At 44.3% G+C, this 21,697-nt stretch overlaps 1 protein-coding gene across 1 annotated transcript; it reads left to right on the forward strand.

Annotated features, from left to right (window-relative positions):
- Window positions 1-7,492: 7,492 nt before the first annotated feature.
- e2f3 (E2F transcription factor 3) lies at window positions 7,493-18,985 on the forward strand. Its single transcript, XM_042295021.1, has 7 exons — window positions 7,493-7,991; window positions 10,495-10,603; window positions 13,028-13,247; window positions 16,669-16,833; window positions 16,908-17,031; window positions 17,142-17,313; window positions 17,789-18,985. Exons 1-7 carry the CDS (start codon window positions 7,734-7,736, stop codon window positions 18,034-18,036), a joined length of 1,296 nt encoding a protein of 431 aa, XP_042150955.1. The 5' UTR covers window positions 7,493-7,733; the 3' UTR covers window positions 18,037-18,985.
- The last annotated feature ends 2,712 nt before the right edge of the window (window positions 18,986-21,697 follow it).

The raw sequence follows: 21,697 nt of genomic DNA on the forward strand, positions 1-21,697 counted from the left end.
AAAGTGTTGGTGAGTGTTTCCCAGAGGAGTGGGTTCTTGTAATCTTTGGCTACGTTTAAAATGTCCTCTAGTGATTTCTGAACTTTTGCTGTTGAAAAGCAATATCCTAAGCAGAAATACAGTAATGTACACACATCAAAGGGTAAAAAAAAATATATAAATATATGTTTTCAGCAAAAGTGTTTTTTAAAGACAACTGTAAACTTCAAGGAGTTGGTTTGAGGGGAAGCGGGTCATTGGTCTCCCCTTTGCTTGAGAAACAATGAAGGCGCACTAGAAAACAAGCCCCCCCCCCACACACACACACACTTGTACCTTTTGTTAATTTAACCAGGTGTTAAATGAGGTGAAAAGGAGACTGGAGTGCCACTAAATGTTTATCTTCATGTCGCTAACACTCACGCTTTGCCCATTCCTCTCTGATTTAGAAGATACTGTTGCACAAACATGCTGATTTAGGCCCACACAGTTAAATAAAGGTTACATTAAAAATGCCTACACCAGCGATGGCATCAACCTGTATTAGCTAGCTATGTTTGCTCTCACTCAGTACATTTATTAGCCAGTGGTGGAAAAAAGTACACAATCGTCATACTTGAGTAAAAGTAAAGACACCTTTAATAGAAAATGACTCGAGTGAAAGTCACCCAGTAAAATAGAATTTGAGTATTTGGTTTTAAATATACTTAGGTATCAAAAGTAAGTTTAATTGCTATCGAACATAAAAGTATAAATCATTTCACATTCCTTATATTAAGCAAACCAGACAGCACGACAGTCCTGTTATTTTAAGTCACGAATAGCCAGGGGCACACTCCCAACACTCAGACATAATTTAACAAATTATATATATATATATTATATCATAATTTACATACGAAGCGTTTGTGTTTAGTGAGTCCGCCAGATCAGTGGCAGCAGGGATAACAGTGAAGGGGCGACTCCGGGATGCTGGCCTTCTAGGCAAAGAAAAAGCCATATCTCAGACTGGCCAATAAAAGATTAAGATGGGCAAAAGAACACAGACACTGGACAGAGGAACAATGCCTATAAGGCCGGCATCCCAGAGTCGCCTCTTCACTGTTGTCGTTGAGACTGGTGTTTTGCGGGTACTATTTAATGAAGCTGCCTGTTGAGGACTTTTGAGGCGTCTGTTTCTCAAACTAGACACTAATGTACTTGTCCTCTTGCTCAGTTGTGTACCGGGGCCTCCCACTCCTCTTTCTATTCTGGTTAGAGCCCGTTTGCATTGTTCTATGAAGAGAGTAGTACACAGCATTGTACGAGATCCTCAGTTTCTTGGCAGTTTCTCACATGGAATAGACGTCCTTTCTCAGAACAACGAGTTTCAGAAGAAATGTATTTGTTTCTGGCCATTTTGAGCCTGTAATCGAACCCACAAATGCTGATGCTCCAGATACTCAACTAGTCTGAAGAAGGACAGTTGTATTGCTTATTTAATTAGCACACCAGTTTTCAGGTCTGCTAACATAATTGCAAAAGGGTTTTCTAATGATCAATTAGCCTTTTAAAATGATAAACTTGGATTAGCTAACACAACGTGCCATTGGAACACAGGAGTGATGATTGCTGATAATGGGCCTCTGTACGCCTCTGTAGATATTCCATTACAAATCAGCCGTTTCCAGCTACAACAGTCATTTACAACATTAACAATGTCTACAGTGTATTTATCATTTTGATGCTATTTTAATGGACAATAAATGTGCTTTTCTTTCAAAAACAAGGACATTTCTAAGTGACCCCAAACCTTTGAACGGTAGTGTGTATTTGTTTACATCCCTGTTAGTGAGTGTTTCTCCTTTGCCAAGATAATCCATCCACCTGACAGGTGTGGCATATCAAGAAGCTGATTAAACTGTATGATCATTACACAGGTTACATCTTGTGCCGAGGACAATAAAAAGGCCACTCTACAATGTGCAGTGTTGTCACACAACACAATTCCACAGATGTCTTGAGTTTTAAAGGCGCATGCTGACTGCAGGAATGTCCGACAAAGCTGTTACCAGATAATCAAATGTTCATTTCTATACCATAAGCCGCCTTCAATGTTGTTTTAGAGAATTAGGCAGTACATCGAACCGGCCTCATAACCCGCAGACCACGTGTATAGTGTTGTGTGGACGAAAGGTTTGCTGTTGGTCACGTTATAGGCATAAGCTATGGATAAAAAACACAATTGCATTTTCATGTGACATAAACCACTATGTGGGATATGATATAAGCATGTGCTTTATGAAAGGGTGACGTGCTGAAGGATGGCGTTGAGACACTTCCGCCCAAATGCACAGAAGGTCTGGAAGACTAACGCATCAAACTTGACCTTCGTTCGTTAGGGTTGGGTTTAAAATAAAATTATGGAAATGGACAGCCATAATGATGACTTTGTGGCTGTGTTAACTAGTGACAACCAGGGGGAAGTTAAGTCCCAGTCAGGTCTTTAATATAACGAGCCATACCGTGGGGTGCTGGGCCCAGTCAGATCTTTTACACATTCATCCACTCCACCACTGGAAAGATTCAAATGTTGGCACCTTTGTAACATGTAATCAAGCCCGGGTCTCCATGGGAACAGAAGAGGAATACCTGGTTCGGTGGTCTCAGGTTGGACTACTCCAAATCACCGTGGCTCTGTCACACACACACACACACACACACACACACACACACACACACACACACACGCACACACACACACACTATCACATGTTTTGCAGGTCCATCAACCCATTTAAGTACCTCTCACACCGTACAGTAACCCCTAGAGGATGAGAGTACCTCTCACACCGTACAGTAACCCCTAGAGGATGAGAGAACCGTACAGTAACCCCTAGAGGACGAGAGAACCTCTCACACCGTACAGTAACCCCTAGAGGATGAGAGAACCTCTCACACTGTACAGTAACGCCTAGAGGATGAGAGAACCTCTCACACTGTACAGTAACCCCTAGAGGATGAGAGAACCTCTCACACCGTACAGTAACCCCTAGAGGATGAGAGAACCTCTCACACCGTACAGTAACCCCTAGAGGACGAGAGAACCTCTCACACCGTACAGTAACCCCTAGAGGATGAGAGAACCTCTCACACTGTACAGTAACCCCTAGAGGATGAGAGAACCTCTCACACCGTACAGTAACCCCTAGAGGATGAGAGAACCTCTCACACCGTACAGTAACCCCTAGAGGATGAGAGAACCGTACAGTAACCCCTAGAGGATGAGAGAACCTCTCACACCGTACAGTAACCCCTAGAGGATGAGAGAACCTCTCACACTGTACAGTAACCCCTAGAGGACGAGAGAACCTCTCACACCGTACAGTAACCCCTAGAGGATGAGAGAACCTCTCACACCGTACAGTAACCCCTAGAGGATGAGAGAACCTCTCACACTGTACAGTAACCCCTAGAGGACGAGAGAACCTCTCACACAGAACAGTAACGCCTAGAGGATGAGAGAACCGTACAGTAACCCCTAGAGGACGAGAGAACCTCTCACACCGTACAGTAACCCCTAGAGGATGAGAGAACCTCTCACACTGTACAGTAACCCCTAGAGGATGAGAGAACCTCTCACACCGTACAGTAACCCCTAGAGGACGAGAGAACCTCTCACACCGTACAGTAACCCCTAGAGGATGAGAGAACCGTACAGTAACCCCTAGAGGACGAGAGAACCTCTCACACTGTACAGTAACCCCTAGAGGATGAGAGAACCGTACAGTAACCCCTAGAGGATGAGAGAACCGTACAGTAACCCCTAGAGGATGAGAGAACCGTACAGTAACCCCTAGAGGATGAGAGAACCGTACAGTAACCCCTAGAGGATGAGAGAACCTCTCACACTGTACAGTAACCCCTAGAGGATGAGAGAACCTCTCACACCGTACAGTAACCCCTAGAGGATGAGAGAACCTCTCACACTGTACAGTAACCCCTAGAGGATGAGAGAACCTCTCACACCGTACAGTAACCCCTAGAGGATGAGAGAACCTCTCACACCGTACAGTAACCCCTAGAGGATGAGAGAACCTCTCACACTGTACAGTAACCCCTAGAGGATGAGAGAACCTCTCACACTGTACAGTAACCCCTAGAGGATGAGAGAACCGTACAGTAACCCCTAGAGGACGAGAGAACCGTACAGTAACCCCTAGAGGATGAGAGAACCGTACAGTAACCCCTAGAGGATTAGAGAACCGTACAGTAACCCCTAGAGGATGAGAGAACCGTACAGTAACCCCTAGAGGATGAGAGAACCGTACAGTAACCCCTAGAGGATGAGAGAACCGTACAGTAACCCCTAGAGGATGAGAGAACCTCTCACACTGTACAGTAACCCCTAGAGGATGAGAGAACCTCTCACACCGTACAGTAACCCCTAGAGGATGAGAGAACCTCTCACACCGTACAGTAACCCCTAGAGGACGAGAGAACCTCTCACACCGTACAGTAACCCCTAGAGGATGAGAGAACCTCTCACACCGTACAGTAACCCCTAGAGGATGAGAGAACCTCTCACACCGTACAGTAACCCCTAGAGGACGAGAGAACCTCTCACACAGAACAGTAACGCCTAGAGGATGAGAGAACCGTACAGTAACCCCTAGAGGATGAGAGAACCGTACAGTAACCCCTAGAGGATGAGAGAACCTCTCACACTGTACAGTAACCCCTAGAGGATGAGAGAACCTCTCACACCGTACAGTAACCCCTAGAGGATGAGAGAACCTCTCACACCGTACAGTAACCCCTAGAGGATGAGAGAACCTCTCACACCGTACAGTAACCCCTAGAGGACGAGAGAACCTCTCACACCGTACAGTAACCCCTAGAGGATGAGAGAACCTCTCACACCGTACAGTAACCCCTAGAGGATGAGAGAACCTCTCACACTGTACAGTAACCCCTAGAGGATGAGAGAACCTCTCACACTGTACAGTAACCCCTAGAGGACGAGAGAACCTCTCACACCGTACAGTAACCCCTAGAGGACGAGAGAACCTCTCACACAGAACAGTAACGCCTAGAGGATGAGAGAACCGTACAGTAACCCCTAGAGGATGAGAGAACCTCTCACACCGTACAGTAACCCCTAGAGGATGAGAGAACCTCTCACACCGTACAGTAACCCCTAGAGGATGAGAGAACCTCTCACACCGTACAGTAACCCCTAGAGGATGAGAGAACCTCTCACACCGTACAGTAACCCCTAGAGGATGAGAGAACCGTACAGTAACCCCTAGAGGACGAGAGAACCGTACAGTAACCCCTAGAGGATGAGAGAACCGTACAGTAACCCCTAGAGGATTAGAGAACCGTACAGTAACCCCTAGAGGATGAGAGAACCGTACAGTAACCCCTAGAGGATGAGAGAACCGTACAGTAACCCCTAGAGGATGAGAGAACCGTACAGTAACCCCTAGAGGATGAGAGAACCTCTCACACTGTACAGTAACCCCTAGAGGATGAGAGAACCTCTCACACCGTACAGTAACCCCTAGAGGATGAGAGAACCTCTCACACCGTACAGTAACCCCTAGAGGACGAGAGAACCTCTCACACCGTACAGTAACCCCTAGAGGATGAGAGAACCTCTCACACCGTACAGTAACCCCTAGAGGATGAGAGAACCTCTCACACCGTACAGTAACCCCTAGAGGACGAGAGAACCTCTCACACAGAACAGTAACGCCTAGAGGATGAGAGAACCGTACAGTAACCCCTAGAGGATGAGAGAACCGTACAGTAACCCCTAGAGGATGAGAGAACCGTACAGTAACCCCTAGAGGATGAGAGAACCTCTCACACTGTACAGTAACCCCTAGAGGATGAGAGAACCTCTCACACCGTACAGTAACCCCTAGAGGATGAGAGAACCTCTCACACCGTACAGTAACCCCTAGAGGATGAGAGAACCTCTCACACCGTACAGTAACCCCTAGAGGACGAGAGAACCTCTCACACCGTACAGTAACCCCTAGAGGATGAGAGAACCTCTCACACCGTACAGTAACCCCTAGAGGATGAGAGAACCTCTCACACTGTACAGTAACCCCTAGAGGATGAGAGAACCTCTCACACCGTACAGTAACCCCTAGAGGACGAGAGAACCTCTCACACCGTACAGTAACCCCTAGAGGACGAGAGAACCTCTCACACAGAACAGTAACGCCTAGAGGATGAGAGAACCGTACAGTAACCCCTAGAGGATGAGAGAACCTCTCACACCGTACAGTAACCCCTAGAGGATGAGAGAACCTCTCACACCGTACAGTAACCCCTAGAGGACGAGAGAACCTCTCACACAGAACAGTAACCCCTAGAGGATGAGAGAACCTCTCACACCGGACAGTAACCCCTAGAGGATGAGAGAACTTTCATAAATGTGTAGAACGTTAATAACCATGAACACAGGCCCCTTTGGTCATTCGTTCTGCCCCTGAACAAGGCAGTTAACCCACTGTTCCTAGGCCGTTATTGAAAATAAGAATTTGTTCTTAACTGACTTACCTAGTTAAATAAAGGTAAAATAAAAATGTATGAATGTGTTATTCAATGTGTTTCTATGGGCTACAGTAGTAAAGGACAATTTCAATATTTTTATCAAATAATGCAAAATAAATTATACCTGAAGGGGTCCTAAAACAATTCCATATGTTACCTTAGTATCTTTCGGTTACTGGCCCACTGCTCTAACCGCCAGTCTACCTGCCGCCCGCTTGAATCAAACTGGTTATTCCAGAAAATATCCAGTTTGTGTGAATGATGTTTTTTGGTGTTACCAATTATGTATTTAGGGTCCTTACCTGACATGATTGGTTTTGACATACAGTAAAATCAAGGGGCGGATTCAATTACGCTGAACCGCAGGGCACCAGTCTATGGCCTGTGACTAGAACGGGCAAAAAGCGGTGAGTGAGGAGCGCCCTTCTCCAATCGAACAGTAACCTTGCGCTGCTCGATCGTGTTGTCAACCAGGTAGTATTGTGCATCGTCCAGAAACATACAAAAGCTATTTTCCATAACATATATGTTAGAATTTTCTAAACCGTTTTCATTTGGAAAGGCAGGTAAATCGTTATTATAAAAACCAATCCCTGTTACATGTCAAAACACAGAATCTTAGTCATTACTCCACGTGCTTAATAACGCCTCTTTTGTTTTGAGCCAATTTCGCCGTAACCTGGCTCACACCCGGGAGGCGGCCCGGTTCCTAAACGACTGCAATCAACTTTCACCAGGTGCCAAGCACATCTACCTGGGCGCCCAGACAGATGAATCGAATCACCCCAAGTAAAACACAGGACACTGCTTTGTCTGTCGAAAATCCTCACCCATTGGTCAGACACACTGACGCAATTACGTGAAGGGGGAGTCTGCTACTACGCTAACCAATAGCATTCTATATGTAAATCTTGTTTAAAACATTCCCGGGAAATCCGAGTTTTGTGGGAGGGCCCTTCGCTGATAAACTGCATCCCATAATTCACTGCATTTTTCAAGCAGCAGGAGTAGAGCTTGCGACCTAATTAAATACGTTGCATCGTCCCTGTTTTAGAAACGTATCGTTTATCAAATTGTAACGAACGGGCATGTAAGATATTAGTTTAACGAGATCCCTGATTATATATTTTTTCTCGAATCGATGCAGATTTTGAAAAAAAAAAGTGCTCCAAAGTAGCGGAGGGACAAAAGGACAGAGCCTGATGATGAGAAAAGGGGGATCCTCTGTCCCGGAGAAAGTCCTAATTTCAGGGGTCGGGGGCTCCTCCATGGACACAAACCGCACAGTTCTGACCCAGTACGCCAATGCGCCGTATTATCAGATGTTAACCCCTCCGCCCTGTCCGAACCAGACTAACAATGTCGGTGTCCCAGACCCGACCGAGAGTCCGCTATACACTACCCCCATCGGTGTGTCTACAAACGGGACCGGACAGCGACCACCACTCGGAAGACACCCGGTAATTCATAACGCGATGGCTCTTTTGGCATACAATATTCCGGGCAGTCACATGAATGCAAACAAGCCATTTAGCTTGTTAACTAACAACTATGACTTTACATTATGTTCGCTAACTAGTGACTTATCCTAGCCGACATTAATACCCGTATTAACGTTACTTCGCGAGTTATTGTTAGTAGTATGCAGCGCTACCTAGATTTTTAGCTTACGTACAAAACATTTTTTTAATTAAATTTTTATTTTATTGCAAATGTTACACGTTGACTCTTTATGCATGTATGTTTAACCACTTGCAACGTTTCCAACTTTAATTGTCCCTTTTGACAGTGGATTTATAAAGGGTCACCGAAAAGCCCTATTTAGGCCATTAGCCAGACAGCTATTTCATTATCAAGCACACGCCTTTAGTTGGATAGGCAACAAACACATCGACCTAGCGAAGTATGATCTTGTTTGGCACAATAACGACCCGTTAAAAATCAATCAGCTAACTAGACATGAGTATTTCTGTTTTTCCATTATCCATGTAAACGTTAGCAGGCAACTTCCTACAAGTTTTGACCTGCAGAAATGAAATCGTAAGAATAACCGCAAATCAATCATAAATTACAGTCGACAGAAAAACGTGTCTTCGCTCATGTTAATTTGCTAGCTTGCATGAATATCTAAAGAACATTTATTTATTTGTTTTTAACGCAACAAGCTAGGCGGTAAACGAAGCTTGGAGGGGGAATGTGGAAAAATATTCTCCTAGTTTAGCTGTCTGTCCCACCAACCATCCCAATTGTAATCCTTTGCTTCGGCTGTTTTGGCTCAAACTTAATTATTTACCATAGTTCCAGCACTTTTAGTCCCTTGTCACAAAACTATCTTCCATGTATCTAATGACAATCGTAAGCGCATAGCTGAACAACTCTTGCGACGTACCAAGATATCATTTTTGCTAGCTAACCTGGAAGTCCTACCATGAGGAAGTACAACACGTTTCAGATTCGCTGTGGTCTAAATCTGTAAGCATGCACGTGCAAACTGCATCCCCCATGTACAGCACGTTTTGTGTTATGACGATTCATATTAACTCACACAAGGATGTTATTTATGCAAAATCAGGGAGGTGACCAGTGGAGGCTCCTCAAAGGAAGGGGAGAACCATCTTCAAGTCAATTTCGTAAAAATAGTGAAACATTTCATCCTTATTTTTAGAATAAACTATACTAAATATTAAAGTCACCAAATAATTGATTCAAATACTGTTTTGCAATGGTCTACAGTAGCCTCAATGGCGCACAGTAGGGTAGCACCATGATGTAGCCGGAGGACAGCTAGTTTTTGTCCTCTAGGTACATTGACTTCCATACAAAACTTAGGAGTTTAATGGTTCTCACCCCCTTCCATAGACTTACACAGTAATTATGACAACTTTCAGAGGACGTCCTCCAACCTGTCAGGGCTCTTGCAGCATGAACTGACATGTTTTCCACCCAATCAAAGGATTGGATAATTCATCTAGCGCTGAACATATAAACTACAGCTAGCTAGCACTGCATACCTGGTGAGTAGTTGACTCAGAGAGACAATGGTTGAACATTTTTGAACAAATTAATTTCTTCAAAAATTAAGCAAGAGAGGTAGCTATATTTTGTATTTTTTGTGACTTTCACATACTTAGCTAACGAATGCATATAGCTAGTTTAGCACGCTCAAACAAAGGGAAAGGGGGGATACGTAGTCAGTTGTACTACTGAATGCATTCAACAGAGGAATGCTATGTTAGCTAGCTGGTTATGGCTAATCAACACTGGATCTCTTCCAAGTCAAAGTAAGCTTTTGGCAAGCCGGTGTAACTGCTAAATTGCTTGCTCTTGACTGTAGACTGTACTGCATGATTGTAGTGAGTTTACTACCGCGTTATTTCTTGTAGTTATGTTGAATATGATGACAATATGGTGACAACGATGTAGGCTGTGTGTAGTGGTTATGATAGGAAGGTTTGGCATGGAAAGCTCTTTGTTGCCTGGTCACAGACAGCTGATGTGTTGTGCATTGAAGTCCACAAGCGAAGGGAAAAGGTGAGAGGAGGAGTGTGTAGATGCGAGAAGGAATTATACAGCCATCGAAAGACCATGCTGTTTGTATGTGGCTGCTATGAAAGTGAACTGTGTTTGCGTGTGATCAGGGGTGTATTCATTCTGTTGATTCTGAGCTGGTACTTGGTTTATGAATGGTGAAATCGTCAACTAGCTTTTATGCATTTTAGTCATTTAGCAGACTGCTCTTGTCCAATTCAAAAAGAGCGCTTTTAGAGTTTAAGTGCCTTTTGCTCACGGGAATCTTTCGGTTGCTGGCCTAACGCTCTTAACCGCTAGGCTACCTGCTGTTAGAACGATGATGGTCACAGCGGGACCCTGAACCAACATAATTCACCTCAGATTTGATCCACAGTTTCACTGTTATGTTTTCATCCAGATTGTCACCTTGTACAAATGTTTTCTGTTTGTCAGACAAAGCGTCGGTTGGAGCTGGAGGAGAGTGATCAACAGTACACCAGTGAGACGAACAGTGGCTCCAGAGCTAAGCGAGCCACCAGGCTCTCCCTCAGAGGACCCAAGAGTAAGAGGGGGGAATTATGGGGGTGGTTTAGTTACCATGGGATTCATTGACATTTTAATCACGAAGCAGAAACTCTCATTCAGGGTGAGTTATTTGGAAAAAAATATCAATGACTGCCTAGGAACAGTGGGTTAACTGCCTTGTTCAGGGGCGGAACGACAGATTTTTACCTTGTCACCTCGGGGATTCAGTCTTGCAACCTTACGGTTAACTAGTCCAACGCTCTAACCACCTGCAGACTGCCTGTTACGCGAATGCAGTAAGACGCCAAGGTAAGTTTCTAGCTAGCATTAAACTTATAAAAACAATCACTCAATCATAATCACTATTTATAACTACACATGGTTGATGATATTACTAGTTTATCTAGCGTGTCCTGCGTTGCATATAATCGATGTGGTGCGCATTCGCGGAAAAAGGACTGTCGTTGCTCCAACGTGTACCTAACCATAAACATCAATGCCTTTCTTATTAAAATCAATACACAGAAGTATATATTTTAAAACCTGCATATTTAGCTAAAAGAAAGGTTCGCAGGCAATATTAACCAGGTGAAATTGTCACTTCTCTTGTGTTCATTGCACGCAGAGTCAGGGTATATGCAACAGTTTGGGCCGCCTGGCTCATTGTGAACTAATTTGCCAGACTTTTACGTAATTATGACATAACATTGAAGGTTGTGCAATGTAACAGCAATATTTAGACTGATGGATGCCACCCGTTAGATAAAATACGGAACGGTTCCGTATTTCACTGAAAGAATAAACATTTTGTTTTCAAAATGATAGTTTCCGGATTCGACCATATTAATGACCAAAGGCTCGTATTTCTGTGTTATGTTATAATTAAGTCTATGAATTAATAGAGCAGTCTGACTGAGCGATGGTAGGCACCAGCAGGCTCGTAGGCATTCATTCAAACTTTCGTGCATTTTGCCAGCAGCTCTGCTGTTTATGACTTCAAGCCGATCAACTCCCGAGATTAGGATGGTGTAACTGATGTGAAATGGCTAGCTAGTTAGCAGGGTGCGTGCTAATAGTTTCAAACGTCACTCGCTCTGAGACTTGGAGTAGTTGTTCCCCTTGCTCTGCATGGGTAATGCTGCTTCGAGGGTGGCTGTTGTCGATCTGTTCCTGGTTCGAGCCCAGGTAGCGGCGATGAAAGGGACGGAAGCTGTACTGTTACACTGGCAATACTAAAGTGCCTATAAGAACATACAATAGTTAAAGGTTAATGAAATACAAATGGTATAGAGGGAAATAGTCCTATAATTCCTCATTGCACTTCCTAAGGCTTCCACTAGATGTCAACAGTCTTTAGAACCTTGTTTGATGCTTCTACTGTGAAGGAGGGGGGAATAGGAGCTGAATATGTCAGGGGTCTGGCAGAGAGCAGTGAGTTAGCGCTGTTCCATCGCATTTCTACAGACAAAGGAAACCTCCAGTTGAAACATTATTGAAGATTAGGATGTTTTTATCATAAAAGATTGATTCTATATTTCTTTTGACATGTTTCTAAGAACTGTAATATGACTTTTCGTCTGAACTTTCGCCTGGACTTGCCCGCGCATTATGAGTTTGGATTGTGTACTAAACGCGCAAACAGAAAGGAGGTATTTGGACATAATGATGGGCTTTATCGAACAAATCAAACATTTATTGTGGAACTTGGATTCCTGGGAGTGCATTCTGATGAAGATCATCAAAGGTAAGTGAATATTTATAATGCTATTTCTGACTTCCTTTGACTCCACAACATGGCGGATATCTGTATGGCTTGTTTTGTTGTCTGAGCGCTGTACACAGATTATTGCATGGTTTGCTTTTTCGGTAAAGCTTTTTGAAATCTGACACAGCGGTTGCATTAAGGAGAAGTGGATCTAAGATTCCATGCATAACACTTGTATCTTTTATCAATGTTTATTATGAGTATTTCTGTAAATTGATGTGGCTCTCTGCAAAATCACCGGATGTTTTGGAACTACTGAACGTAATGCGTCAATGTAAACTAAGATATTTGGATACAAATATGAACTTTATTGAACAAAACATGCATGTATTGTGTAACATGAAGTCCAACGAGTGTCAAAGATTAGTGATTTTATCTCTTTCTGCTTTTTGTGACTCCTCTCTTTGGCTGGAAAAATGGCTGTGTTTTTCTGTGACTAGGTATTGACCTAACATAATCATTTGGTGTGCTTTCGTCGTAAAGCCTTTTTGAAATCTGACACTGTGGCTGGATTTACAAGTTTACAAGTTTATCTTTAAAATGGTGTGAAATACTTGTATGTTTGAGGAATTTTAATTATGGGATTTCTGTTTTGAATTTGGCGCCCTGCACTTTCACTGGCTGTTGTTGACGTGGGATTCTACCGTCCCACATATGCCAGAGAGGTTTTAACTAACCCATCTCCTCTCTCTCCAGCTCCCCCCTCCACGTTAGAGAAGACCAGGTATGACACATCTCTAGGCCTCCTGACCCAGAAGTTTGTCCAGCTGCTGGCCCAGTCCAGTGACGGGGTAGTGGACCTCAACCGGGCCGCGGAGTCCCTCAAGGTGAAGAAGAGACGCCTCTATGACATCACCAACGTCCTGCAGGGGGTGCATCTCATCAAGAAGAAGTCTAAGAACAACATCCAATGGATGTGAGTGGGGGGATGCGGGGTCTGTCTCTGTCTATGATCTTTATACACAGCTGCCTGGTTAGAAATTCTACATAGTTGGTGGAACTGTGCCGTAACGCCGCAAGATATCCCAGCCATTAAGATGGGGGTAGGCATGACTATGCCAAATGTGTATATAAACTCAGCAAAAAAAAAGAAACGTCCTCACTGTCAACTGGGTTTTATTTTCAGCAAACTGAACATGTGTAAATATTTGTATGAACATAAGATTCAATAACTGAGACATAAACTGAACAAGTTCCATAGACATGTGACTAAACAGAAATGGTGTAATGTGTCCCTGAACAAAGGGGTGGTCAAAAGTAAGTCAGTATCTGTTGTGGCCACCAGCTGCATTAACTTCACTAGGGTAGGGGGCATCATTTGGAATTTAGGATGAAAAGTGTGCCCAAATTAAACTGCCTGCTACTCAGGCCCATAAGCTAGGGTATGCATACATTTTAGTAGATTTGGATAGAAAACACTAAAGTGTGTTGAACTGTTAAAATAATGTCTGAGTATAACAGAACTGATATGGCAGGTGAATACCTGAGGAAAATCCAACCAGGAAGTACTTTTATATTGAAAGGCTTTTTTTTCCCATTGAAATCCTATCCACCATACAATGACTTAGGACCCAGTTCACGATCTCTATGGCTTCCTCAACATGTGACCAGTCGTTAGGCATTGTTTCAGGCTTTTAAAATGAGGGAGATACACCACTTTCAATGAGAGGACAGTGGAAATGTCCACACATGAACCAAGCACGTGATCGGGAGTGCGCATTTCTTGTTTACCTTTTCCATTGATTAAGTTTTTGTCCGGTTGAAATATTATTGATTATTTTTGACAAAAACAACCTGAGGGTTGATTTTTAAACATGTTTTGACATGTTTCTAATATCTTTTATTATACTTTTTTGACTTTTCGTCTTGGTGTTAAGAGCGCGCATTGTGCCTTTTTGAGGTATTTGGACATAAAGATTAACTTTATCGAACAAAACAAACATTTGTTGCCTAACATGGAGACCTGGGAGTGCCATCTGATGAAGATCATCAAAGGTTAGTGACTAATTTAATCACTATTTCTGACTTTTGTGAGCCCTCACCTTGGCTGGAAAATGGCTGTATGGTTTTCTGTGACTAGGTGCTGACCTAACATAATCGCATGGTGTGCTTTCGCCGTAAAGCTTATTTGAAATCGGACTCTGTGGCTGGATTTACAAGAAGTTTATCTTTAAAATGGTGTATAATACTTGTATGCTTGAGGAATTTTTATAATGGGATTTCTGTTTTGAATTTTGCGCCCTGCAATTTCACTGGCTGTTGTCGAGGTGGGAAGCTAGCGTCCCACGTGTACCAGACAGGTTAAGTACTGCAGTGCATCTCCTCCTCATGGACTGCACCAGATTTGCCAGTTCTTGCTGTGAGATGTTACCCCACTCTTCCACCAAGGCACCTGCAAGTTCCTGTACATTTCAGGGGGGAATGGCCCTCACCCTCCTATCCAACAGGTCCCAGACATTTCTGGGGGGAATGGCCCTGGCCCTCACCCTCTGATCCAACAGGTCCCAGACGTGCTAAATGGGATTGAGATCCGGGCTCTCCGCAGGCCATGGCAGAACACTGACATTCCTGTCTTGCAGGAAATCACACACAGAACGAGCAGTTTGGCTGGTGGCATTGTCATGCTGGTGGGTCATGTCAGGATGAGCCTGCAGGAAGGGTACCACATGAGGGAGGAGGACGTCTTACCTGTAACGCACAGCGTTGAGATGACGACAAGCTAGGTCCGATGATGCTGTGACACACCGCCTCAGACCATGACGGACCCTCCACCTCCAAATCGATCACGCTCCAGAGTACAGGCCTCGGTGTAACGCTCATTCCTTCGACGATAAACGCGACTCCGACCATCACCCCTGGTGAGACACAACTGCGACTCGTCAGTGAAGAGCCCTTTTTGCCAGTCCTGTCCGGTCCAGCGACTGTCGGGTTGTGCCCGTAGTCGACGTTGTTGCTGATGATGTCTCGTTAGGACCTGCCTTACAACAGGCCTACAAGCCCTCAGTCCAGCCTCTCTCAGCCTATTGCAGACAGTCTGAGCACTGATGGAGGGATTGTGCGTTCCTGGTGTAACTCGGGCAGTTGTTGCCATCCTGTACCTGTCCTGCAGGTATTATGTTCGGATGTACCGATCCTGTGCAGGTGTTGTTACACGTGGTCTGCCACTGCGAGGACGATCAGCTGTCCGTCCTGTCTCCCTGTAGCGCTGCCTTAAGCCTCTCACAGTACGGACATTGCAATTTATTTCCCTGGCCACATCTGCAGTCCTCATGCCCTCCTTGCGACATGCCTAAGGCACGTTCATGCAGATGAGCAGGGACCCAGGGAATCTTTCTTTTTGTGTTTTTCAGAGTCAGTAGAAAGACCTCTAGTGTCCTAAGTTTTCCTAACTGTGACCTTAATTGTCTACCGTTTGTAAGCTGTTAGTGTCTTATTAACGAATGTTCCACAGGTGCATGTTCATTAATAGTTTATGGTGCATGTTCATTAATTGTTTATTTGTCATTGAACCAGCATGGGGAACAGTGTTTAAACCTTTTACAATGAAGATCTGTGAAGTTATTTGGTTTTATACGAATTCTTTGAAAGACGTTTTTATTTTTTTTGCTGAGTTTACATGTCACAGGGAAACTCAAGAACAAAGTGTGTGTATGAAATGTGTTGACTTTTTTTTTTCTACATTTGTGTGTGTTAAATGTGTTCTCTCCTCTGCGTGTATTAACCAGTGGTGTGAAGTACTTAAGTAAAAAATACTTTAAAGTACTACTTAAGTACTTGTAGTTGTACTTTACTATTTATATTTTTCTCAACTTTTCCTTTTACCTCACTACATTCCTAAAGAAAATTATTTTTTACTCTGTACATTTTCCCTGAAACCCAAAAAGTACACATTACATTTTGAATGTTTAGCATGACACGAAAAGGGTCCAGTTCACACAATTATCAAGAGAAAAATCCCTGGTCATCCCTACTGCCTCTGATCTGACAGACTCTCCAAACACACATCCTTCATTTGTAAATGATGTGTTGGAGTGTGACCCTGGCTTTGTGTAAATTTAAGAAAAACCAGAATATAGCACCATCTGGGTTAAATATTATAAGGAATTTGAAACGATTTATACTTTTCATTTTGATACTTAAGTATCGAAAGTAAATGTAATTGCTAAAATGTACTTAACTATAAAACCAAATACTTTTAGACTTTTACTCCAATACTATTTTACTGGGTGACTTTTACTTGAGTCATTTTCTATGAAGGTATCTTTACTTTTACTACAGTTTGACAATTGGGTACTTTTTCCACCAATGGTATTAACATGTGCTGTGTGTGTGTGTAGGGGCTGTAGCCTGTCTCCACAGGGAGTGGCCAGGGTCCAGACCCCTGGCTCTGTGGGTGAAGAGCTACTGGAGTTGGCCCAGGAGGAGAAGAGACTGGATGAACTCCTACACATCTCTACACGCATCGTCCAACAGATAACTGAAGACACACCCACAAGGAAATAGCCTTCCATTAACAGGCCTGCTGTGTTTGAGGTGTGTGTCTGTGTGTGTGTGAATGACTACTCTTTCCTTAACCCCTGGGTATGTTTGCATACATATCGTATGAGGATGTGAAGAGGATTCCTAGTCTCAAGGACCAGACGGTCATTGTGGTCAAAGCCCCTGCTGAAACCAGACTAGAGGTGCAAGACCCTGCAGAGGTACACACACACACACACACTGATCATGGTTGATGTTCTCTTTATTCCCTGCAGCTGGCTTTTGAATTGCTGAAATACTGAAATGATTGATTTGTTGATTGTCCAATCAGAGTCTCCAGGTCCACCTGAGCAGTACCCAGGGTCCAATAGAAGTCTTCCTTTGCTCTGATGACCACGCCACTTCCTCCACGCTGAACAACGTGGCACTGAATGGAAAAGGACATCCCTCTTCATCGTATGTCAACGGAAACTCCTCTTTGTCAGTCTTCAAGGTGTCACAAGGTGAGCCCATACACCTTGACATCGCATCATTATCTATCTGTCCCATTATGGCGTCAGAGAGCACAGGCAGCACCAGTGAGGCCATCTCCATTTTGAAGTAATGCATTTGTTTCTGCTACTAGAGCGACCTAGTAGCCTAGCAGTTAAGAGCGTTTGGCCAGTAACCGAAAGGTTGCTGGTTCTAATCCCCGAGACGGCTAGGGGGAAAAAATCTCTGTGCCCTTGAGCAAGGCACTTAACCTATAGGAAGTCCCGCCCAGTTTACTACTTCAAAATGGTGAAAGTCCTCAATGGTGCTGCCCATGCTAAAACAGGCTTTTGGGCACTAGAGTCCTCTCTGTGGTTGGTTGGTTGGGCGAACTACTCCTTCAAAGCACTCGCTCTGCCCCTTTCTCTCTCTCTCTGCACCTCTCTCTCTCTCTCTCTCTCTCTCTCTCTGCACCTCTCTCTTCCATCTTTCTCTCCATTTCACCAGGGGGTAATAACTCCACCGATAGCACCAGTATCAGTTTCTCCAACGCCCTGTCCAGGCTCCCAGCATGCTCAGCAGTGACAGTGACCCCTGTCTCCCTCCTCCCCCTCCAGGATGTCGACCAGGAGCCCTTTGTCCCCCTCTCTCCCTCCCTCCTCTTTGAGGAGGACTACATGCTCAGCCTGGGGGAAGACAACTTGTTCTCCTTCAACCTGGACAAGCTTCCACTGGAAGACCTGCTCTGTAACTGAGTGAAATGGAAACTCAGCGGCCATTTTGGGTGTTTTGATTTTGGAGCCATGTTATTGGCCCAGATTTATGGCCCCAATGTGGTCATTTACAGTATAATGAACTGATGTATCCTATAGCCCAGTGGTTTCAGCAGCCATTTTGGAGCAATGTTTTTTTTTTTCTTGACTTCCTGGACTGGATCGCTCATAGAGGACCTGCTGTGTAATTGACCTTGAATGTGAAAATACCTGTTCTTGGTATAGATGTGAAGGAAGTAAGCTAACGTTTCCATCCGGACAAATGTGTCAGGCCAGCACAAACACAAGCTGGTTAGAGGAGGAGAATTCTGTGGCTGAACGAACAGACAATTCCCTTCTCAAAGCCTGTCTTTCTGGTTAGACCTGCACTGACAGGCAAACCAACATTCTCTAAACAATCTCTCACTCCCCAAAGCAGACCTTTATGTCTTCTTGATGAACTGTTCTCGTCTGAGAACACAGATTGTCCCCAACAGAGATGGGTTATGGATATCAACCCCCCCTGGACACAGATTCTTACCCATATCTTCCACTGTGTGACTGTTATCTGTCAACCTGTGTTTAATAATGTGATGTAGTGGACCCTACCCGGCTAGGTCCTGGTTCACCAGAAGCGAGCAGACCTCATATCTAGGCCCCAGGATGGTGACGTCTGCCTGGGCGTCGATGGTACGTGAGTCCCTTGGTCTTCCACATGGAGCCTTCTGACCCAATACGGGGAAGAGACTCACTGGTATTGTTAGGCTAACCAGAGTATGTAGAGATGGCCCTAGGGATTGCATCCCAAATGGCACTCTATTCCCTATATAGTGCGCTACTTTTTTATCAGGGCTCTGTTCAGAAGTAGTGCACTATATAGGGAATGGGGTGCCATTTGGTGTCGAGAATGTAGGGAACCACCATGCGCATGCACGCACGCGCACCACCATGCGCATGCACGCACGCGCACTACCATGCGCGCATGCGCACCACCGCGCGCATGCGCACCACCGCGCGCATGCACGCACGCGCACCGCCATGCGCACGCACACTCATGGCTTCATGTTTGTTTCTCGCAACACTCACAACCGAGTTCCAAACTGCCTCTGGAAGCAACGTCAGCACAATAACTGTTCGTAAGGAGCTTCATGAAATGTGTTTCCTTGGCCGAGCAGCCGCACACAAGCCTAAGATCACCATGTGCAATGCCAACCGTTGGCTGGAGTGGTGTATAGCTTGCCCCCATTGGACTCTGGAGCAGTGGAAACACGTTCTCTGGAGAGATGAATCACGCTTCACCATCTGGCAGTCCGACAAACTAATCTGGGTTTGGCGGATGCCAGGAGAATGCTACCTGCCCCGGTGCGTAGTGTCAGCTGTAACGTTTGGTGGAGAAGGAATAATGCTCTGGGTCTGTTCGTGGTTCGGACTAGCCCCCTTAGTTCCAATGAAGGGAAATTTTAACTTCTAACTTTGTGGCAACAGTTTGGGGAAGGCCCTTTCCTGTTTCCGCATAACAATGCCGCCGTGCACAAAGCGAGGTCCATACAGGAATGGTTTGTCGGTATGGAAGAACTTGACTGTCCTCCACAGAGCCCTGACCTCAACCCCATCGAACGCTTTTCGGATGAATTGGAAGGCCCACTGCGAGCCAGGCCTAATCGCCCCAACATCAGTGCCAGACCTCACTAATGCTCTTGTGGCTGAATGGATGCAAGTCCCTGCAGCAATGTTCCAACATCTAGTGGAAAGCCTTCCCAGAAGAGTGGAGGCTGTTATAGCAGCAATGTTCCAACATCTAGTGGAAAGCCTTCCCAGAAGAGTGGAGGTTGTTATAGCAGCAATGTTCCAACATCTAGTGGAAAGCCTTCCCAGAAGAGTGGAGGTTGTTATAGCAGCAATGTTCCAACATCTAGTGGAAAGCCTTCCCAGAAGAGTGGAGGTTGTTATAGCAGCAATGTTCCAACATCTAGTGGAAAGCCTTCCCTGAAGAGTGGAGGCTGTTATAGCAGCAATGGAGGGACCAACTCCATTTGTATGCCCGTGAATTGGAGTGTTTGACGAGCAGGTGTCCACATACTTTCTATTTTGTGTGTTTTAGTACCAGTCAAAAGCTTAGACACCTACTCCTTCCAGGATTTCTTTTAAATGTACTATTTTCTACATTGTAGAATATTGGTGAAGACATTAAAACGATGTATAACAAGGAATAATGTAGTAACCAAGAGTGTTAAACAAATCAAAATATATTTTGTATTTCAGATTCTTGAAAGTAGCCATTTGCCTTGACAGCTTTGCACACTCTCGCATTCTCTCAACCTATTTTGAACTACATTTCAATTAACAGGTATGCCTTGTTAAAAGTTGATTTGTGGACATTCTTTCTTTACTGCATTTGTAACAAAGTAGGAGTGTACAGAAGATGGTGTTTTACCAAATAGGGCTAAGTCAGAACCGACAGTCCATTACTTTATGACATGAAGGTCAGTCAATCCAGAAAATTTTTCAGTTTCATCAAGAGCAGTTACAAAAACCATCAAGCGCGATAATGAATCTGGCTCTCATGAGGACCTGCCACAGGAAAGGAAGACCCAGAGTTACCTCTGCTGCAGAGGACAAGTTCATTAGAGTTACCAGCCTCAGAAATTGCAGCCCAAATAAATGCTTCAGAGTTCAAGTTCAACAGACACATCTCAACATCAACTGTTGAGGAGTGAATCAGGTGATCCATGTGATCCATGTCCGTGAATCAGGGATTCATGTTTTGATTTGCTGAAAAGAAACCACTACTAAAGGACACCAATAAGAAGAGACTAAGAAGCATGAGCAATGGACATGAGACTGGAGGACATGTGTCCTTTTGGTGTGATGAATCCAAATGTGAGATTTTTGGTTCCAACGGCCGTGTCTGAACTGCAGAGTAGGTGAACGGATGATCTCCGCATGTGGTTCCCACCGTGAAGCATGGAGGAGGAGGTGTGATGCTGTGGGGGTGCTTTGCTGGTGACCCTGTCTGTGATCGATTTTGAATTCAATTCACTTAACCAGCATGGCTACCACAGCATTCTTCAGCAAAGGGTGGCTACGTTGAAGAATCTAAAAATATATTTTGATTTGTTTAACACTTTTTTTGGTTACTACCTGATTCCATGTGTGTTATTTCATAGTTTTGATGTCTTCACTATTATTCTACAATGTAGAAAATAGTCAAAATAAAGAAGAACCCTGGAATGAGTAGGTGTGACCAAACTTTTGACTGGAATTGTAAATAAAGTTGCACAATGAGCACTTGCTTTCTCTCAAATATACCGTTACAGTTAGCTAGCTTGTGATTTTTTTGTTGCCATTTTATCATAGTTGTGACTTCAGTCAAAACACCTCAAGTCAAGATTCCCCACTTGGCAGTGTCAGGTCATTGTTGCTAGCTATCTGGCCATCCAGAACCACCACCAATGCACGACCTTCTGTCCCATTTGAAGCGTGCGCCTCGCTTTCGTGATATTCTCAGCTAACCTGTCTATGGCGTGTGCCAAGTTTATAAATCTCATTTATTTTTGTATGTGCGCAGTCTTTTTCAGAAATGGCGCGTGCAGATATTTAGTGTGAAATTCATGCAACGGTTATAAATGAGGCCCTTGGTCTCTACCAATAATGTATATAAACC

This window comes from Oncorhynchus tshawytscha, linkage group LG13, assembly GCF_018296145.1.
Source record: "Oncorhynchus tshawytscha isolate Ot180627B linkage group LG13, Otsh_v2.0, whole genome shotgun sequence".
NCBI classification, from domain to species: domain Eukaryota; kingdom Metazoa; phylum Chordata; class Actinopteri; order Salmoniformes; family Salmonidae; genus Oncorhynchus; species Oncorhynchus tshawytscha.